Source organism: Peromyscus eremicus, chromosome 1 (genome assembly GCF_949786415.1).
Source record: "Peromyscus eremicus chromosome 1, PerEre_H2_v1, whole genome shotgun sequence".
In the NCBI taxonomy this organism is placed as follows: Eukaryota; Metazoa; Chordata; class Mammalia; order Rodentia; family Cricetidae; genus Peromyscus; species Peromyscus eremicus.
The window spans coordinates 60,757,479-60,777,739 of NC_081416.1; the positions used below are offsets into that span (position 1 = coordinate 60,757,479).

General features: G+C 52.7%; 1 protein-coding gene across 7 annotated transcripts in view; it reads right to left on the reverse strand.

Annotated features, from left to right (window-relative positions):
* The window catches only part of Brsk2 (BR serine/threonine kinase 2), a 54,796-nt gene that overhangs the window by 20,377 nt on the left and 14,158 nt on the right, over positions 1-20,261 (reverse strand). For all 7 annotated transcript variants that reach the window (XR_009379478.1, XR_009379476.1, XR_009379477.1 and 4 more), the window contains exons 2-3: positions 2,437-2,531; positions 1,228-1,313 (exon numbers count right to left, since the gene is read on the reverse strand). Coding sequence is in view for 3 of the 7 variants with exons in the window: in XM_059264355.1 (XP_059120338.1) it covers positions 1,228-1,313; positions 2,437-2,531 (181 nt within the window). In the remaining 4 variants the exon portion in view is untranslated. The remainder of the gene's footprint in view (positions 1-1,227; positions 1,314-2,436; positions 2,532-20,261) is intronic.

Below are 20,261 nucleotides of genomic sequence, written 5' to 3' on the forward strand. Positions count from 1 at the left end.
CTCCAAGGAGGGTACCTGCTATGGCTCCTGGTGGCTCTCACACCAAGCAGCTGGGTCCCAGGGAAGATCACATAGACCCCCCGGAGCTGGGCAGAGGGTCCGTGTGGAAACCAAGAATGGAGTGAGGCTGACCCAGCGGGGCCTGCCATCTCCTCCCTGCCCAGTTTGTACCAGTCCCTCGGGTCTTTGCTATACTGCAGAACCAGAGGGGAAGTGTGGGCAACTGGAGAATTACATCTCAGACCCCCTAGGATCTCAGCTGTGTAACAGGACTCAAGAGGTGACCAAGGAGATACATGGGCTGCACAGGATGTAGTCTGATGGACTCAGAATGGAACAAACTCCTGGGGAAGGCAAGACCCCCGAGGGAGGGAACAAAGGACAGTTAGTGACAGAGATGGGCGCCATCTCACTTGGTGACAGGCATCAGTGGTACTGGACAGGAAGCCAGGCTGGGGTGGGACCTGCTGACAGTAGTCAGCTGACCTGGGGTCCCAAGCCCTGTAAGCAAGCCTTGTGGTGCTGGGCCCAGCATTGGAGGACACAGGGGTAGGTAGAGGCTCGGCACTGCCTCAGCAGGGCCCCTCCCCAGTTCCCTCCTGACCGTCATAGAGGTCCAGGACTATCAACTGCCCAGCCCCCAGGCTTGTGGAAGCTGATGCCCTGCTCACTCCCACCATACATCCTCAGCTCTCAAAAGGGCCAGAATAAGCGCTTCTTCCCTCAAGCTGCTTCCTGTCAGGTATTTGGTCACAGGAACTAAAAGAGCAGCCAGACTCACCCTCCATGCACTGCCCAGTGAGCCTCACTCATGGCCCTGCTTGCTGGCCTCCTTAGGGCCCTGGCAAGCTACAGCTCCACCCTCTTCCCAGGATGTCTCACTGAGCCTGGGCCTTGTGGGGCAGTGGGAGTTGGAAGACTGATGAATCCCCACAGAGGGGCTATTCAGTAGGGGACAGCATTAGGAGGGAACAAGCTCTACTGGCCCTAGAACCCAGATCTTCCTCCAGGGAAGCCCTCCCCATTGTTGGCCTCAAGTTAACAGCCTGGAGATCCCCAGGAGCACCAGCCACAGGTCTGGTAATGAAAACTGTGGCCACTGTGGCTAGCCCCTCCTCAGCTGGATGGCAACACGGACACAGCCAGCTCTCCAAATGCAAGAGCAGTCTGGGCCTCTGCAGCCACCCCCTCTGGCCTCCCCAGCTCTCCAGGCCCAGCAATACCTACAAATATTTTTTGTTTTCATAGACGTCATGCAGCTTCAGGACATGTGGATGCTCGATGAGCTTCAGGATGGCAATCTCTCGCTCCACCTGCAGAGAAACTCTGTCACTGCCCTGCAGCCGACCACAGCCCACTGAAACAGGCCCTCCAGTGGCCTACATGCATTGTCTCCTAGGGTTATGACGTTGCATTTGGGGCTGAGCTGGAGAGAAGGGATATCTGCAGCTTGGATCTTGCTATCTTGCAGGGAAGAGCAGATGCCAGGACAAATGCCTTGGCCAGGGGTTCTGCATAAGTTGGCAGTGGGGACCAGAGCAGAGCTGCAGGTGAGCGTGCTTGCTCAGTGTGTATATGTGTAGGGGGCTGCTTGTGTGTACGGAGGACTGCACGCACATGCAGGATGTGGAACTGTGTGACAGGCCCTGCGTAAGAACTCAGGTCCCTCTTCTATGGGCTCCAGGATGTCACCATTCTTGGAAGCGAAGGTGGAGTCTGTTCTAGTGCCTACCCCAGGTCTGTTTCTGAGCTTAATTCGAGAACTCTGGTGAGTATAGCTTTGCCCACAGCCACCTTGGCCCTACAGGCAATGGCAGTGAGAAGGTACCAGTAGGCACTAACCTCTCATAGGCCTCTCTGTCCCCAAAGCCTTTAACTCCCATGCAGTCCCATGTGTACAATGCCCACAGAACCAAAACCCTGCCCTTTATCTCAGGGCCCCTGTGCCATGGAATATATCCATCCAACGTGTCTCCAGTTCAAAACTGGACAGCCCTCCAATGCCAAAAGTCCTCCACTCCACCTAAGCTGGTGTCTTCTCTTACAACTGCCACCCACTCAGGTCTCTCAGCTTCTCCACACCAGGAGCTAGAGCCTATCCAGCCCTCTTCAGGATAGCCTGGTCATGGCAGGAGGGGTCTCAGAGGCAAGGGGCACGTCCTCATTCTAATCAGAGAACTAGGGCTCAGCCCGCTGCTCCAGCATGTCATTGTCCACTGTGGAACTGTTCTCCAGGCTAACATAGTCAAGGCAAATGGAACCCTTCCTGAGGATGGAATAGCCCAGGAGCTAACCTGCTGTTGCTCCCCCAGAATGGGGCAGGATCCCATGGGTTAACTGGGGTAAGGGGTAAGACAGAGGCCACCCATGCTAGTCCCAGATACCTAGGTCCATCCTTCCAGGCAGTGACCCTTCTGCCTCAGCCCACTGCCTCACCTTCATCAGCACCGACTCACTGAGCTTCTCACGGTTGACAATTTTGATGGCGACCTTCTGGCAGGTGACGCAGTGGATTCCCAGCTTCACCAGGCCTGTGGGAGAAAGGCCAGACTCTAGCCCCAGCTCTACATCACCCCAGGCTTAGATAGCAGGGACCACCTCCCAGTCTGGGAGCTCTGCATTCTGTCCTGCAGTCCCCAAGCCTGTCCAACCCTGGCCATTGACCACCTTACTCCCTGATCAGAATGGTTCCGGAAAAGCGGCTTGCTGCACCAAAACCAGATCCCTCCTGAAACCTGAGGTCTCCGTGTGCCACTGTCCCTCTCCCAGGTCACCAGAGCCCTTCCCCCAGGCCAAGTACATCCCATGTTGAAGAGGCAACATGCTCTGAGTCCAGAGTCGCTCTGTCCTCTAACACAATCTTACTTAAAACCCTTCACCTGCAGACTTCTGCAGGGATAGTGTTCTGTACCTGTGCCCCCAGAGCCCTGTCAGGCCCAGTCCCTAGACATGCCCCCCCCATGGAGGAGTCTACCTATCTTGAGGCTGGTACCTGGAGCTGGAGGAATCTCATGAGACATATGGATGCTAGGCAGGCTAGAGGAGGTAGCAGGGGTCTTCTCTGGAACCCATGATGGTCAGTGGGAAGCAAAGCTAGACCAAGATCAGCAGCCATGAGGCAGAGACTGCTCTTTTCAACTCAGGCTGTGTCCAGATACTGTCCCAACAGAATGAGCCACAGCAGGGGACATGAGAAGAGTGCAGGGCAAAATCAGCGGAAAGGTAGAGTGGGGCTAGAGGAAGCGTTTCTGATGTGGGCATTATCTCCCTTCTCCACGGAAGATTAATTTCCTAACCAAATCAAAGGGCTCTTGAAAACTGATAAGAAAACACATACACACAGACATGTGCATGTGCACATCTATGCACACACACGTGCGCATGGCAGTATTATACAAATGGGCCAAAAATGAACACGAAACAGATAAATGTGTAGAAAGACAGTTCATGTTTTGTGTAAGGTCACAACAGAGATGTAGTTTCAGAACCCAGTTGGAGCTGGGGTCCTGGGTGTCTAAGTGCAGTACTGTGGTTTTTTTGATGGAGAAAATCCCAGGCTGCCATGTGAGAGCCCAGGCTAGGAGTTGGCCATGGTGGGACACCTTAGCCAGGGAAGCCTGGCATAGGCTCTGGTACCTCCTGCTGGCTGTCTTTGATCCAGTGTGATTCCTGCTCAGATTGGGGAGAAAGAGAAAGCCAGGAGGGCAAGGTACTGATAACCTGCTATCCATAATTCAATCAATCACCACATGGGCTGTGGCACTGGCCAAGGCATTAGGCCATCTGCACTTGGTCAGAAGGTACTTAAGACTTGGTAAAACTATCCAGTCCCCAAAACAAGACTGTAGGTGCAAGAGAAATGGGGAAGGACAGTATGACAAGTGATAAAAGCCTCCTGCCCCAGGAGGAAGGGCTCCTGCAAACCTACAAGATCCACTTGCAAAGGACAAAGGCAAATCAGGAGATGAGAGTGACCCAGAAACAATGTGTCCCCTCAGGAGATCTCAGAGGACAAAAAGCCATGTTCTGCCCAAGGATGGAATAAGAGCAGGGCTGGTGGGTAGGAAGGAGCATGACAGGCATCCTTAAATGTGTTCCAGGCAGGTAGGCCCAGCCTTCCGGCAGACTGGATGGCTCAGCATGTGAGGAACAGGGAACACCAGAGTCTCAAAAAGAGGAGTTCCATGTCATCACAATCCAGCTGGCAAGCATACCCAGAAGCCATTTAACCAATAGTGTGGCTAAATCATGAGATGCTTACCAAATGACCTCACGGATGACATGCTGGGCCCTGGCAGATATGGCACATGCCTCATCTCCTCACTCTTATGTTCATACTCACCCTTATATGGTTGTGTGCACACCCATCCCCCCCACAATGCACTTATGCATATCCAGTCACATACTATGTACATGCCCATGTACTCACCCTCACAAACAGGTGGCATACACATTCAGCCTCCCATGTATGTGCACATATACCAGAACACTCACATCTCACCTATGTGCATGCTCACCATGTACTCACCCTCACATGAATGTGCACACATACCCCACACCCAATCCCACATACATGCATTCACACTCACACACACTCTCCAGCCAGGTAACAGGTACCATGAGAGGCATGTAGAAAAGTATTGTCCTGCCTCAGGAAGGACATGGTACTAAACTGGAGTGGGCATCAAATATTAAGAAGACAAGGCTGTCATCTCCATCCAGTGTGATTTCCAAAGTCTGTCAAGCATAGCTGTGTATCATGCCCCACCTTAGAGGTAGGGGGAACTGGGGTTGTGGCATCTACCTAGCTGGCTTTTCAAAAGCCAAGAGGACAGAAGGCTACCAGAACAAGGTGCCCCTGAGCCCCAAGTCTTGTCTAGGGACTTCCTGGGAATAGGAGATCACAATCCCTGCTCAGGGGAATGGGTGGTACAATGGTAGCTCTAGATACAGTCTGGCTAAGGTTCAGGGGAGCCACCCTGGACCCTCCCTTCACCTTCTTCCACTTGCTTCCAGTGTGCACAGAAAGCCCACTTCCCATCCACCACTGTACTTGAATATCCCTACACACCCTGCACAGCCCAGCATGGCAATGCTTCTCCTTGGTAAAGCTCTCCTGGTGCTTTAGGCCACTCCCTCCCTGTCTTCATGTGGGAAAGTGTGGGCCTGCCTCAGGAAAAAAGGGCAAATGGGGGTCTTCTGGGGTGAAATGTCTGGGTCAGGAGCAGTTCTGCCCCCTTCCTGTTTCAGTGAGTAGGGAGTATGCCTTCAGAAGCCCCAGCCGTCTGGCCTGCAGCCTCGGGGACAAGCGACTTCCTGGCGGGAAGCCCACGATCACCCGTCATTACCCAGCCCTCTAACTCGCTGGGGCTTATTTTCCAATTGTGATTTTATCTGTAATTATTGTCTTCACACAGATGCAGCCTCACATAGAAAGGGAAAGTATACCATGTCACAGATAATTACACGGGGCCTTGCCAGGGTGGGGCTGAGCTGGAAGCATGAGGATCCACCAGCTCCAACTGCACTGCTTCTGCAAGGGGCAGCAGCAGGTTCAAAGGTCCTGGGGCTTCCATGCCTCTACGGAGGGTCCCCAGGCTTCAAAAGTATGGGTATGAAGGCCCCAGGCCCTTCTAGAGCTACTTCTACCCACAGGCACCCGGGGCTTCTGAGCCCGGCTAGAGAAATCAGGGGAGGTAAGCAGGTATGCAACTGTAGCTGGTCAACTCAGGCATTAGGCAGGCCCTGACTGGGCCCCCAGCTGCCCAGGAAGCACATGGTGACTGGGTTCTGAGCAGTGCTGACCCTCACTAGAGGCAGAGGCTAATGATTGTGCCAGAGTGAGGGCAACAGATATGCCTGTCCTCCACCCAGCTAAACAGAACTGGGGCAAGATACTACCATGTGGGCTGGGCATTTTCTAGGGGATGTGGAGTAGCAGCTTGGTATGCTGTTGTGCCCTCTGGATTCCAGTGATCCCAAAGAATCACTTCCTCAGTTGGGGAGAGGAAGGAATAAGCCTAACTGTGGATCAAGCCAGGTGATCTTCAAGGATACCCCAGGGATAACTTTGGGCAGAGGAGATGGAAGAGGATGAGGCCCTCATTTGGGAGGCAGATCTGGCTCCCTATGAACCTGCAGGAGTCCTTGGCTAATGGCCAAGTACCTGGGGGCACTGGACACATTCTGGGATCCAGTGTCTCTCCCCTCCTGACCTGCCATTGCTGGACTCTCTTATAGATCGTGGTCCTCTTGAAAACCCCAACCTCAGCATTCTCTGAGCCCTGGGGGACCATGGTCAGAGAACACTTCTCACTGTCCAGTGGCAGCCACAGAATGGCCTGCTGCTCTGTGGTTCGGGTAGTGTACACTAGGTAGGTGACAATATCAGCACCGGGGAGGGGCCTTCTGTATCTCTCAACACCTCAGGCCATAGCCATGGGACTGGAGGGGTAGAGGTGGCATTCCAGAGACGTCCTTCCCCGAGACAGACAGAATGTCCATTTGAGTGGCATCAGCAACCATGGATGCAGCATGTGCCTGCATGTCTCACGACTGATGTTCACCTCAAAGTGACAAGCAAGCAGAGCTCAGGGCTGCATCATACACCCAACTGGATCCCAAGCACAACATTTCTGCAGAGGCATCAAGTCAACTGGGAAACCATGGTCCACTTATAACCTCCTTCTGCCAGTCCCTTCCCTCAGTCTTGCCACAGTGGGCCAGGGTACCTAGAAAATGCACATGGTTGCAACCTTCTGCTTGTTCCCCAGGTCCCAGTGCGACCCTCAAGACAGTGACCCCCTGTGGTGGTTTGAAAGAAAATTGCCCCTAAAGGGAGTGGCACTATTAGGAGGTGTAGCCTTGTTGGAGGAAGTGTGTCACTGTGGGGTTGGGCTTTGAGATCTCCTTTGCTCAAGTTACACACAGTGAAACAGACTACTTCCTGTTGCCTGCGCAAGATGCAGAACTCTCAGCTACCTCTCCAGCACCATGTCTGCCTGCTCACCACCATGTCCCACCATGATGATTATGGACTGAACCTCTGAACTGTAAGCAAGCCACCCCAATTTCTTGTTTTCCTGTATTAGAGTTGCTGTGGTCATGGTGCCTCTTCACAGCAGTAGAAACCCTAACTAAGACAGAAGTTGGTACAAGGACTGGGGTATTGCTGTGATAGGCCTGAACATGCTTTTGTTGGAAGGAATATGGACCTTAGGACTGTGGATTAGAAAAGCAGTTAAATGATTTAAGTGGTACTTAATGATCCATCCTAGTAAGAGCATGGAAGACAGTGGTGCTGAGTGTGATTTGAACTGTGGGGGCCTGGATCAAGATGTTTCAGAGAAGAAGACTGTTAGTTTGTGGCCTAGAGACTAGTCTTGTGGTATTTTGGTGAAAAAATGTGGCTGCCTTTTGCCCTTATCTGAAGAGTCTGCCTGAGACTAAAATGAAGAGTTTTGGAGTAATTACATTGGCAGAGGAAATCTCAAAACAGCCTAGTATAGACTCTAATGTGTGGTAACTAGTGTTAACTCTAATGAACATTTATAATGGAAAAGAGCAAGCTGATCAGGGTAAATCACAAAATATAAAATTTGAGAAAAGGAGCACCAGGAAGTGCTTAGGCAGTGAAGGAATCCATGGAAAACAGAAAGCTGGTGAAGATGTAATTGAACTAGGGGACCATGTTCCAGCCCCAGTAAGCAGCAGAACTTGGCAGCTTCAGCCAAGTGGTTCTGACTTTAGAGTTAAGGACAGGAGAAAGGGGCTATGGACTTTGCCTCCAACTAAGGAAAGCTGCTGAGGCCAGGCATGTGTCAGGGATGCCCCTGAATGGAGGCCCAGAGAGGCCATTGTGTGAAGCTGTGAAGTTGAAGCCTGGATTACCTTGGAGAACCCAAGATGTTAGAGATGCCAGAGTCATGGGATACCTGCCGAGGAAAGCTGGAACCAGCCCAAGAGAAAGAAGTATGTTGCAGTCAGCAAAGCTAAAAGGAGCTGGAGATCTGAAGAGCGTTTTGACATCAGATATGGAGATGCAGAGTTTGGAGTTTGCCCAGCTGGTTTTCGGTCTATCTTTGATCCAGCATTTCCTCACTATGCTCCCTTCCCTACTTTTTGTATTGGTAATGTATATCCTATGCCATTGTATGTTGGAAGTATGCGATCCGTTTTTTATTTTTTATTTTATAGGGCATTACAGTTAAAAGATTGCATGAATCTCAGAAGAGAGTCTGAACTTTAGACTTTAAAACATTGTTGAAACTATGGGCTGAATACATTTTTGCATTATGATATGGCTACAAGTTTTTGGAGGCCAGGGAGTAGAATGTGGCTGTTTGAAAGAAAATAGCCCCCAAAAGGAGTGCCACTATTAAGAGGTGTGGCCTTGATGGAGGAAGTATGTCACTGTAGGACTGTAGTACCTTGAATATATTTGGCCCCCATAAGCTCATAGGGAGTGACACTATTAGGAGGTGTGGCCTTGTTGGAGGATGTGTAGTCTCATTGGAGGAGGCTAGATGACACATGCCTTTAATCCAGACCTTGAGGCTGGAGGGAGCACCTTTAACCCGGGCCACACCTTCTGTTGGAAGTGAGTCACTGTGGGGGCAGGCTTTGAGGTCTTTTTTTCAAGCATCACTCAGTGTGGCAGTCAGTCTACTTCCTGTTGCCTGCAAGATGTAGGACACTCAGCTATTTCTCCAGCACCATGCCTGCCTGCATGACACCATGCTCCCCCGCCATGATGGACTGAACCTCTGAACTGCAAGCCACCACAATTAAATGTTTCCTTTATAAGAGTTGCTGCGGTCATGGTGTCCCTTCACAGCAACAGAAAACCCTAAGACAGGGGCTGTGCTTTGAGATCTCCTTTGCTCAAGTTACACACAGTTAAACAGACTACTTCCTGTTGCCTGTGCAAGGTGCAGAACTCTCAGCTACCTCTCCAGCACCATGTCTGCCTGCTCACCACCATGTCCCACCATGATGATTATGGACTGAACCTCTGAACTGTAAGCCATCCAGTTAAGTGTTTACCTTTATAAAAGTTTCTCTGGTCATGGTGTCTCTTCACAGCAATAGAAACCCTAAGATTCCCTGCCTCCCCAGGATTCTTACCAGGGAGATGTGAGCTGCATCCACTTGCACTCATGTTTCTCAGGCCCTCAAGCTCCCAGTGCCCCAGGGTCTCCTGGTGTACACAGCCTCAACAGATCTTAGCTTAGGGCCAAGCTCTCCAGCCCCAGCTCCCCTCTGTGAAGGACGCCAGTTTCCCCAAGTCGCTCCCCTTACAAAGCCAAGATATGACCTGTCTGCAATAGCCTGAGAGGAACAGTGACCATCAGCCTTCCCACAGGGTCATCTCAGGCCTTCCTACCCATACTGCTCTACTTCCCCTCTTGCAAATGACATGACAGGCACACAGGCCCCATCTGTTCACTGCCAGTAGGCCTCGGTGCAGGCCTTACTACGTTACAGCGTACTACCTACCATGTGTAGATGGGAACCCATAATTCATGAGGCTCAGAGTCTACAACCCTGGGTATGGCACATGTGCATACCTGTGGGCCACCTGTTGTTGGGGGCACATGCTTCAAGAACATAGACTGGACAGGGAGGCATGATTCTCACAGATTCCCAGGTCCCACACAGTACTGACTTCTTAGAGCTTTGTACAGTGGTGCTCAGGTGCAGGGCATGGCTGTACAGAAGCCACCAGTGTCACAGTTGCTGCCTAGATCATGCTATCCCCATGAGCACTATGGGATCAGTGTAAAGGAAAGTCAGGGGCTCCCAGGAGCCGGGTCCAAGGAGACCTAGGCCAAGTGCCTCCCTCCTCTCCTATCCCCCAGGCCATCTCTAACCAGCCACTCTTAAGGCTCACCCCTTCCCAATCCTCTCAGACGGTCATTAGCATGGATACTCTGCCTAGTCTCCTCCCTGGCCTCTCCTGAACCTTGTCATTGGTGGACTCAGCTCTCCACAGGCCTTCAGGAACAGTCAGACATGAAGGGGCACCTCTCTTCTGGGCACCTGTCTGCACATACTTGGGAGCATCTGCCCTGCCACTACTACCCATGAGGTTGCTTATCTGCCTACAGGTCACCCTGGGGACCCACTTGGCTTCTGCCAACTCCTATCCTAGCCTGAGTTTGTTCGGAGGGTGGGAAGGAGTCAGTTCTGCCCAGGGCAGAGTGCCAGTGTTCAGATGCAGTACTAGGGCAGAGGATGGAGGGGACAGGCTGTGGCTGAACTACCTCCCTCCTGGCTGTGCAGGGAGGACTGAGCTGGACTGCTGTCCTTGGTGCTGAATGCAGTAGGCTGGGGGCATTGGTGCTTGGCCTGTGGCAGCCTTGGGGGCAGGGTCCTGCAGTTAGCTAGTGCTTGGGTGCAGCGTGTGAGTGGCTGGCAGCAGTCTCCTCTGAGGTTTTTATCAAGCGAGGCCTATCACACCAGGCAGGATTCAGCAGTACCTGAATGCTGGCCCCAGTCAGCTGATGAGCACACTGCCCCCAGTTCCAGTAGAGCCCGGCAGGGGGCACCTGCTCCAACCTTAGCTTAAGACTAGTGCTCATGAGAAGAATGCTTCAAGGGTCACCGGACCTCCCCTATAAGTGACCAGCCTGCCTCTGGGACCAAGTGCACCTTATCTTAAGACCCCTGGCTCTACCCTGGGAAGCTCAGCTCCCAGGGCAACCACTATCGCACATGATGACCCATTTTCCTTCACTTATCTGTAGGCAGCACTGTGGGCGTGTGAAGGGGCAGTGGCTCCCATTTCCCTGAGGTGACAGATGGGACTCACAGCCAGCCTGTGCGGGCTTAGTAGGGGGCGGCCCCATCCTGGGAAAATAGATCTCAATGCAGAGTCCAACTTGCCCTGGCCAGGCTGTCCATAACAGCAGCAGGTGAATCCTGAGGATGTGTCTGGTAAAATGCAGGACAAACACCTGAGAAATGAAGTTCCCACCCTCGCCAGAAGGGGGCAGATGTTCTACATCATGCACAGAGTCTCACTGACAGCAGAGAGCAGATGAAGCCATCCCTGCCTGCGTACAGCTGTCCTTGAACGTCCTGAGAGAACTCTGCGGGCTCTTCCCAGAGAGCAGGCACCAGCAGTACCCTCATGGTGGTCTCAGCTATTACTGCAGGTCACGTCCTCAACACATACACACAACCACATGTCAGAGCAGGAGACCAGAGGCACTGGTGCACAGGGTTGGCTGGGTTCCCATGGGTTCCTAGAAAAGCTGACCCTAGAGTTGGGGAGGAAGACCAGGAGGCAGCAACCACCCTGGTCTCAGCTCTTTCACCCACTCAGTCACTGTTCCAGCCGACCTCCCCAAGGCCCCCAATGAGCCAGCCTGTTGGAGCCACACCCTACACAGGCCCCTCTCGGGCCATGGGCCCCAAAAACATGGCCACTATTGGGGTTCTGCCTCCTGCAGAGAAATGAGGTCCTTGTACAGCAGCTGTCTGGCCCTGAGCAATGGAGGGAGTGGTCTTCACCTCCCAACAACATCCCAGTTGACCCTCATCAGACTGTGAGCCAGGAGCACAGCTAAGGCTGGGCCACAGCTAAGTCATGACCACAGCTAAGCCAGGGCCACAGCTAAGCCAGGGCCACAGCTAAGCCATGACCACAGCTAAGCCAGGACCACAGCTAAGCCAGGACCACAGCTAAGCCAGGACCACAGCTAAGCCAGGACCACAGCTAAGCCAGGACCACAGCTAAGCCAGGGCCACAGCTAAGCCAGGGCCACAGCTAAGCCAGGGCCACAGCTAAGCCATGACCACAGCTAAGCCAGGGCCATTAAGTGTTTTCCTTTATAAAAGCCAGGGCCACAGCTAAGCCAGGACTACAGCTAAGGCTGGGCCACAGTTAAGCTGGGACTGCAGCTAGGCCAAGGCTTCTGCTAAGCTGCCCCAAGTTCCTGACACCAGAGACCAGGGAATGATGGTGTTTGCCACCATAGGCCATTCAATGTCAGGGTGACCAGTCATAAAATAACAACGAATGTTCAGTCCCTAAAGGCCTCCAGATGATGCTAGGACAGGCAGACAGGCATAGGGGGCAGCCATTTCACTGTGGCAGTGCCCTGGCCAGACCCAACCCCATTCACCATGTGGTCTCTGAACTTGCTTTCACCTCCCCCACTTCCCAGGCCCAGTAGGACAAGGCTGAGCTCTTCTGGAGCAACTGCAGACAAGGTTCAACATCATTAGCTTGCTTAGCTCCCCTTCACATCCCCAGCCGTGACCAAAGCCCCGCAATCCTTCCTGATGGGAGTCCCATAGCTAAAGCACCCCCTGGGTAGCAAGAGCCCACACTGCTCACTAATCCCAGTCCGTCCAATGCCTGGGCCTCTCAGGCCAGGGCAGAGGACAGAGGGTCAGGAGCAAAGGATGAGAGACACTGGCAGTCAGCATGGACACTGGAGGAGAGGGGAGGGTCTTGGCCATTTCTTGCCCTTGCTGGATACCAAGATTTTTAGAGTGGAGGAGCTCTGTATCCCTCTTCCCTTTTACACGCTGGTGAAGTTCCCACTGATGAAGAGTAAATGGGCTCCTCATCCTGCCCCATCGCTCATGACGATTCCACCATTCCTCTGCTACCTGCTTAGAGGGCAGGGTCCTGAGGGTGAGCTGGAGCTCCCCTGGGAGCACCTCCTCCCTGCCTGGCCCTCCTTACTCTTGCCCTACACCGAAACTCATCTGGTGCTAGGGAACCCAGAGCAGGGGGCAGCCTTGGGGGTATGGAGGTGATAAGACTTGGTGGAGATGGGGTTGTCATGTACTTGTTGCTGATGCCTGCACCCATCTTGAGTGCCAAGCCTCAAATAGGGCACATGGGGGATAGGTGATGGCCTAGGTAAAGACCTTTGCACATTAGTTCACTATCCCAATGTGAGATAGCGGGATTGGGGGTATCCAAGACTACTAGCAACCCCCCAACACCAGAAAGAAGCTGGAAGGAATTCCCTAAAATCTCAAAAATCAGCCCTGCTGACCCTGCGGTGTGAGAGGCCAAATCCTTTTATAGTGACTTCTGTCTGAAGGCCCAATGAGCTAACACATGACACCTCAGCTCACATGCGCATGTATGTTTTTCATGACAAACCTGGTCACGTCTCCACAAAAGTTCACTCACAAAGACCTCTTTGCTCACTGCAATATGACTACCGCCAGCAAATACACTTGCACCGGCCAGAGGCACTAAGACCTACCACCAGCCTTGGACATGGAGGACAGAATGGTAGTCCGACCAGGTGTCCCAGCAATGCCACTGTGGGACCACGCTAGGCTCACATGCACCTTCCTCTTTAGTCATGAAGCTCTGTTCTTCTTCTCAGAAGGGGAAGCAGGCTCAGCACCTGGGGTCACATGCTCAGAAACTAGGTTCACAAGACTTCAGGCCTCATTCTCCTGCCACTGCACCAGCAGTCAAGGCTTCCAGCTGGGTGGTGTCCCAAGCATTTCCTCTCAGTCCAGGCTCAGGGCTGTAACATGAAATCTAAACAGTCTTTTAATAAAAAGCCTCGAGTCAGATTTTGGGGTTAATGCTGAAAGATCAAAGAGACAAAGGAACAAGCCACTGCCATGTCTTACCTCTAGGACTCCTCAGCCCGAAAAGGCTCCCTAGCCGAAAGGGAGCCAAAAAGCTTTAGTTCCTGTCTCCCCCACACCTTATATACCTTTCTCTGCCCACCACATCACTTCTTTCTTAGTGCTGGGATGAAAGGCATGTGACTTCCCAAGCAAAGGCATGAGATCTCAAGTTCTGGGATTAAAGGTGTGTGCCACCACTGCCTGGCTCCGTTTTCTCTCCTAGACTGAATCAATCTCATATAGTCCAAGGTAGCTTTGAACTCACAGAGATCCAGATATCTCTGCCTCCTGAGTGCTAGGATTAAAGGTGTGTGCCACCACTGCCTGGCTTCTGTGTTTAATCAAGTGGCTTGTTCTGTCCTCTGATCTTCAGGCAAACTTTACTAGGGTACACAATATGTCACCACACAGGGTGTCTACCATGCCTGAACAAAGGAGCAATGAAAAACGAGAGAAGATGGAGACAGCATGTGTTTATCCAGAGTCAACCACACTGGAGAGACAGTCCAGGGACAGCATGGGTGGGAATAGGAGGGCCCCAAGAAGCTTGGGGTCATGAGAAGCTCCTGGCAGCCATCAGATGTCAACACAGACAGCACAGTTCAGCTGCCAGGCGGAAGGGTCTCTGACCACACAGAGCTGAGCAGCGTGGGAGAGAAGATTTGCTTAGGACCAAGCTGGGGTGTCCTTGGGAGCTGGTTGCCAGTGTTCCAAGTCACCAGAAGCCCCTAACTCTCCAGGGCTCAAGTTTGGCGGGCTTCAGGGTTCCAGATCTCTAGAATCTGACACCCCCCCCCCCCATGCACTGAGAATGACAATGCTCTGGAGAAAGAGCATCTGGCACTTTAACTACAGTTCTAGAGCCTGGCTGCTGGCCCAGGAAGGCCCTCAGATTTCCTCACCCCCAAGCTCTGACTGGCCCCTCTTCTGATCCTGACAACAGATCACGTCAGGCTGGAAAGCAAGGCTCGTGGGCAAAGGGATCAGGATGCCTGGGGCACACACAGGGGAGGGAATTTGGCTCCTGGGTTGGGGGTGTTCAGACCCAGTGGGCAGCTTCAAAGGCAGACTGGCTTGGAGCATGCCTCTCCCTCAGCCGGGCTGTGGAGACTTTGAAGTTGAGGACATCAAAGTATTCATGTTCTCCTCAGCAGCCACACAGCTGTGGGTGCTGAAGCGGCCTCCACAGCCACTCCTCACCTGTCAGCCTCCACCCCCACAGCTCGGGCATCCATGTTTCCAAGCCATGGCTATAGTCAGGATTCCCCAGTGCTGGGGGAGGCTGGTGACAGGGTGCAGGCAAAGCTCCACACAGATCCCGAGGACGCCCACCAGTGCGCTAGGGAAGGCACACGTCTCTGGGGAGACAACTGTTCATACTCTGAAAAGGAATCTCTCAAATTAAATTAATTAAGCCCTGAAATATTTCACATGCCTGAGGCCCTTTGGCTGCCTCTGTGCACCCCCCTCCCCTGAGTATCACCCAAATAGGGGGCAGGAGCCTCCTGTTCTTAGGCAAAATGTACCCCCAGGTCAGTGCCCACTAAAGGAGGCTCTGGCCCAGGAAGGGAAGGGATGTGGAAAGGGAGAGGAGCATCAACCTCACGTGACCTTGCCTTGCTGTATCCCAAATCCCTTCCCAGATAGAGTGAAATCATCTCTGCAGCCCATGGATGGGCAAGGAGGGCTAGGAACCTATAACCTCATCTGGCAGGACCTGAGTTCCCCCAGCCTGGACACAGGGATCTCCTGGTAGCTTGTCCTGTGGTAGACATCAAATGTGAAGGACCCCACATTGGAAGTACTAACAACTCTGCACTTGCCCATCTCATCTCCCACCGAAAGGTGGCTAAGAGCTCACCAGGGAAGAGGCAGGGGTCAAACCAGATGCCATCCGCATTGCCGAAGGCAGCCTGGAGGGCCTAAATACTGGGCACCCAGGCCTCCAGGGACAGGCTGGCAAAGGCTTTGAGCAGATGGGAGAGAATGGCAATTTTGGCCAGGAGTGGCCAGAGGCATTTTACCCATCAGGCCACAGTCAGGTGAGGATAAGGAGGCCACAGAGCAAAGCTAGAGGAAGGAGACTGCTCCTAAGAGGCTTGCTCAACCCAGGCAAAGGGGTAAGGGGCACGTGCACAAAAATGGACCTGGAGTTTAGAAAAATCAAGCTTATAATAGGTAAACAATGCCACAAAAAGAAAAAAAATAAATAAAAGCAACTTAGAACTCCAGGAAACTCAAAGGCCTCAGAGACAGTGAAAATGTAAATGGACCATACCATAAATATAAAGCATCCACAGTATCAGATTTAAAAAAATCTACTCAACAGGCTTCCATCCCCCAACCTCCCAAGTCTATGAAAATCAGTCTCAACACAGAACTACTAGGCACACAAGTAGTGTCCTTCCAGTGGGTCACTGACTCCACCCTGCTGCCCATCCCTGTCCCTCACTCCACCTGCCCTATTCTCCTGCCTTCCAGCAATAAGAAAACAGTGCAATCAAGTTGATTTATATAACGGGAACATTCCACCAAGTGGCCAAGAAACCACTTTTGATCCCTTACCTTGGGGAGAGATTAATCCTCTGCCTCGACCCCACTTCTCCAAATGGGCTCTAGTGTTGGATGTTTTCAACAGAGAGCTCCCCTCACACCAGGGCCCAGAGGACCCAGTCCTCTGTACGTATCCCTCTCCAACCGGAGAATGGCAGGAAGTGGGCAGCAGAGGGAGCCCAGCCCACCTCCACATCAGGCCAGGGGCTTCAGTGAGCTCCGAGGCCAGCCTGTGTCACCCCTGTGATCTCAACCCTGATACCAGGCAAAGCCAATGGGTTTCCCCTGCAAGTGGGCATGAGACTTGCAGGGGGTCACCCACCACAGCAATGAGGCACTAAATCCCAACCTACCCAGCCTGTCAGCCCAAACATTCTTTTGTGATAAGTAGTGCCACTACCCACTGTCAGCCCAGGAAAGGAAGGCCATGCTTGGATGCACCTGTGCAGCAACTTCCTGGGAATCATGAGACAAAGGCCTGGGGCTAGAGGGGCCTCAACCTTAGAACAGCCAGAGGGGCTAAGCTCAGGCCCTATCACAGCTGCCTCCCCTTTGTTTGGCCCAGTCTCTGGGTTCTGGGAAGAGAGGAAAGGCCTGGCACCCTTTCACAGAAGCAGGTGATAGCCTTCATTTCCCAACACATCTGAGGACAGGGTCACTCTTCCCTGCCAACACCAATGGCAGAGGCCCTCACAAGCTAAAGGGACCCACTTGGACCCAAGACCTTCTAGAATGGCCCTGTAGGAACACACAGCCTCTTGAGGTGGTTCATCTCTCCTCAGTACCCTCTAAAGGCTCCATATGGGGAAGACCACATTCACAGGGACCATTACTGTGGGGGTCTTGGAGGTCAGACCAGAACCCAGGAACTGGGAAGGGCCAAATTCCCTGGATTAACAGGGAGGGTGGTGGGCTTAGCACGTGCTTACCTCGATCATGTCCTAGTGAAGTCATCTGAGGGTAGTAGACTGAAAATTGGAGAGAGCGCTGTCCACAATGGAGTACAGGACCACCAGACGTGCTTGTAGCCAGTATAGCCAACTGGTTCCAGCCTTAGTGGGAGTTGGGGTGGCCGTGAGGCAAATACCTACCCCACCATCCTCCCTGGGAGACTGAGCTAGCCCACCAGCCAGGCTTGTGACAGGCAGGGAGGGGCATGTAGTGGAGGACTATGCGATGGCTACCAGGTGAGCTTATATACTGTTTTTCTCTGTCTGGGGTCCAAGGAGATCCTGCCCTATACCTGACCTTGGAGAACGAGAGACACATGGTAGTGACCGGGGCTCCACAGACATGGTAGGACATTGTATCACTGTGTAGTCTGGGCCCCAAGGCCTACACTAGGCAGGTGGGCAGCGTTGGACCCAAGGTGGAAACTACCATGGGATCCTCACCACTGTCTCCAATTGGGGAAAGGTCTTCCCACTGATACCAGCCTTTCCTTTTTAACCCAACCCTGAGGTGCCTGCTACTGGGCCTCGCCCAAGGAACCCATACCCCAGTCCGTTGACTGTTAGGGAAGATGCAGCAGGGAAAACATACTGGGGGCTAGAGGCAGTACTCCAGAGGGTAGGCAGGTAGGGTTCTTAAAGCCAAATCAGGCTGGCAAGTTGCTCCTGGGTACCAAGGCCAGGCTTATAGCCAGTGATGCCCTCCCCCACAGAGGGTGGTGCCAGGCCCAAGGCCTCAGCTCAAGTGCCAAGCTCCCACAGTACTTGGGAATGCAACAGCTGGCCAGGGCTGTTCTCCCTCCCCACGGTGAAAGTTCCCACTGTTTTCTCAGGAATTTGTTTAGGCCTACCCAGCAGGCCAACTCCCTCTCTCATCTCCTCATGCACCAATATGAACTTTCACAGGCCATAAACGTCCCATGCAGGGTTGGTCTGAACCTGCATGCCTACCCTTAGCCCAGCCTTGAAGAGGTCAGAGTACCGAGGCCTGAGCCTGGGAGTGTAGCCAGGCTGTATGCCACAGCCTAGCTCTACCTGCCATGTGAGGCTGGGAAGCTCTCTGGGGAAGAGGGGAGAAAGGGCTCAGAGACACCTGGGACATGACCAGCTATAGGTGAGGCTGGTGTCCCTTGGAGGCCTTTTCCCTGGCTTCAGAGTGGGAGAGACAGAGCCATGTCCACTGTCAAGCTCTCTGCCTGATGTTCACTTCAACCCACCAGTATTCAGCTGGGAGCATGAAACCCTCCCCAACCTGCCATCCTGAACCAGAAATCAGGCTGAGAGGCACTAAAAAAAGAGGTTCAGTCCTACTCCAAATCCCACTCACAAGTCTTGGGGGGGGGGTCAATGGCCCTAGGAAGAGGTCCTGAGGTCACGTCCCTTCCTCTTGAATGATCCTTGAAGGATCCCTGTCTCCAAATCCCAGGCACCTCATATAGAGTCCTCCTTCTCTTCTTCCAAACCTCCATCTGTTGCCATGGTGACAGGAGCAGATAAGGAAGGCATCCAAGGCTCCCCTTTTCTTCCTGCCTCCTTTAGTTGGGGCTAGGTTCTGGCCCCCACTGTGCCCCAGTCACTTCCCTGGCCACTGAGCCCTATGAACAGAGTTTAAACTGCCCACTGATCCAGCTCCCTTGCTGTACCATCACCTGCTGGTAGCCAAAAGAAAGGGTGCCCAGGGACATCCTGGCATAATGCTTGTGTGGGTAACCAGCCCCCAGAGTCAGAGAATATGGCTCCTTCTTTCTATCTCTGCTACCCACAAAACTTCCAAGGGTCCAAAGAATAGAGGAGACATCCAGTACCTGCATGTGCTTAACACTGGGGACTCAGAACTGTCCAGGACCCATAGCAGCCAACAATCCACCAGCATGCTGCCTAAGGGTCTTCCCAGCATCACTCTGAAGTTCTCCCCACTCTATGGCGCAGAAGGCTACGACATCTCTACTATAAGACACCTGAGCCTCAGAAACTAGAAAGGCTGTATGACGAGTAAGTGGCAAGTGGGAAGAGGATCTGGGCCCACCGCTAGGATTTTCACAGTTCCAGTCTTCTGCTTTGAACTGTTGATGTGCCCCCTGAGACTTGCTGTCCAGCATTCCCACCTCACCTACATCCTATAGCACTCTCAATAGACTTGACTAACAACAGCTACAAGAATTTCAAACACTCATTTGGTCTTGTATTCAGCACTCATGTACTAAGTCATCAGTCAATCAGGAAAGCCTACACAGCCTTCACCCCACCCCAAGTGTCCTTGTGTTCTTTGCAACCATAGCTCACTTCCATCACTGCTATGGTCTGCCTTCTGCAACTTCACAAATTGGTCCACATGGCACATTACCCCAGCCCTTGGAACACCACACGAACCCTGAAGTGACTTCTACAATCCAAACACATATTAAGAGTGACAGGCTGGTATGAATGGGGACACAAGGTCTGTTGTTCACTAGGACATCCCCAGCACCCTTAAGGCTATGACAAGTGATTCTCCAAAGAGATGCAGACGACTGGACACCTGAGCTAAAGGACTCTACATGCCCTTCCCAGGAAGCATCATGGGATTCTGGAGAAACTGTCCTCACCTACCAATACATCTAAGCATGACAACATGACTCTGGGTTCTGGGAAGAGGGATGCACTCAAGCTAAGGGACAAGGAAGATGGGTTCTCTATAGTGGTTTCAATAGCTCTACCCCAGCATCTGCCCCAGGCCCCTAATGTGAACAATACATGTGGTCCAGGCATTGAACTCCAACCCCCTAAAGCCAGGATTCAGGATGGGCAGGAGAGCCTCCCCAAGGGCACTGAGAGTAAGATCATAAACATGTGTAATAATGGAGAGCAAGGACTAGACTGAGGAAGTCCCCCAGTAGCAGATTGTAAGCCCTACTGTGGAGGAGGCTCGAGGAAAGCTAGGCTAGGTCTGTGAACCGGGTATCACAAATCCATCATGCTGGCAAGAGGGGGCAGACTACAGGTTGTGTGTCCCAGAAGGAGAGGGTTTGAGAGGCTTATGGGGATGTGGGCAGGAGGTCCTCTACAGCTAAAGGGTCTAGGTCCCTGATACACTCCAAGATCTACCATCAATACCCTATGTGAGGGATGAGGGACAGTTCCATATCTTCCATTCATGGAGGA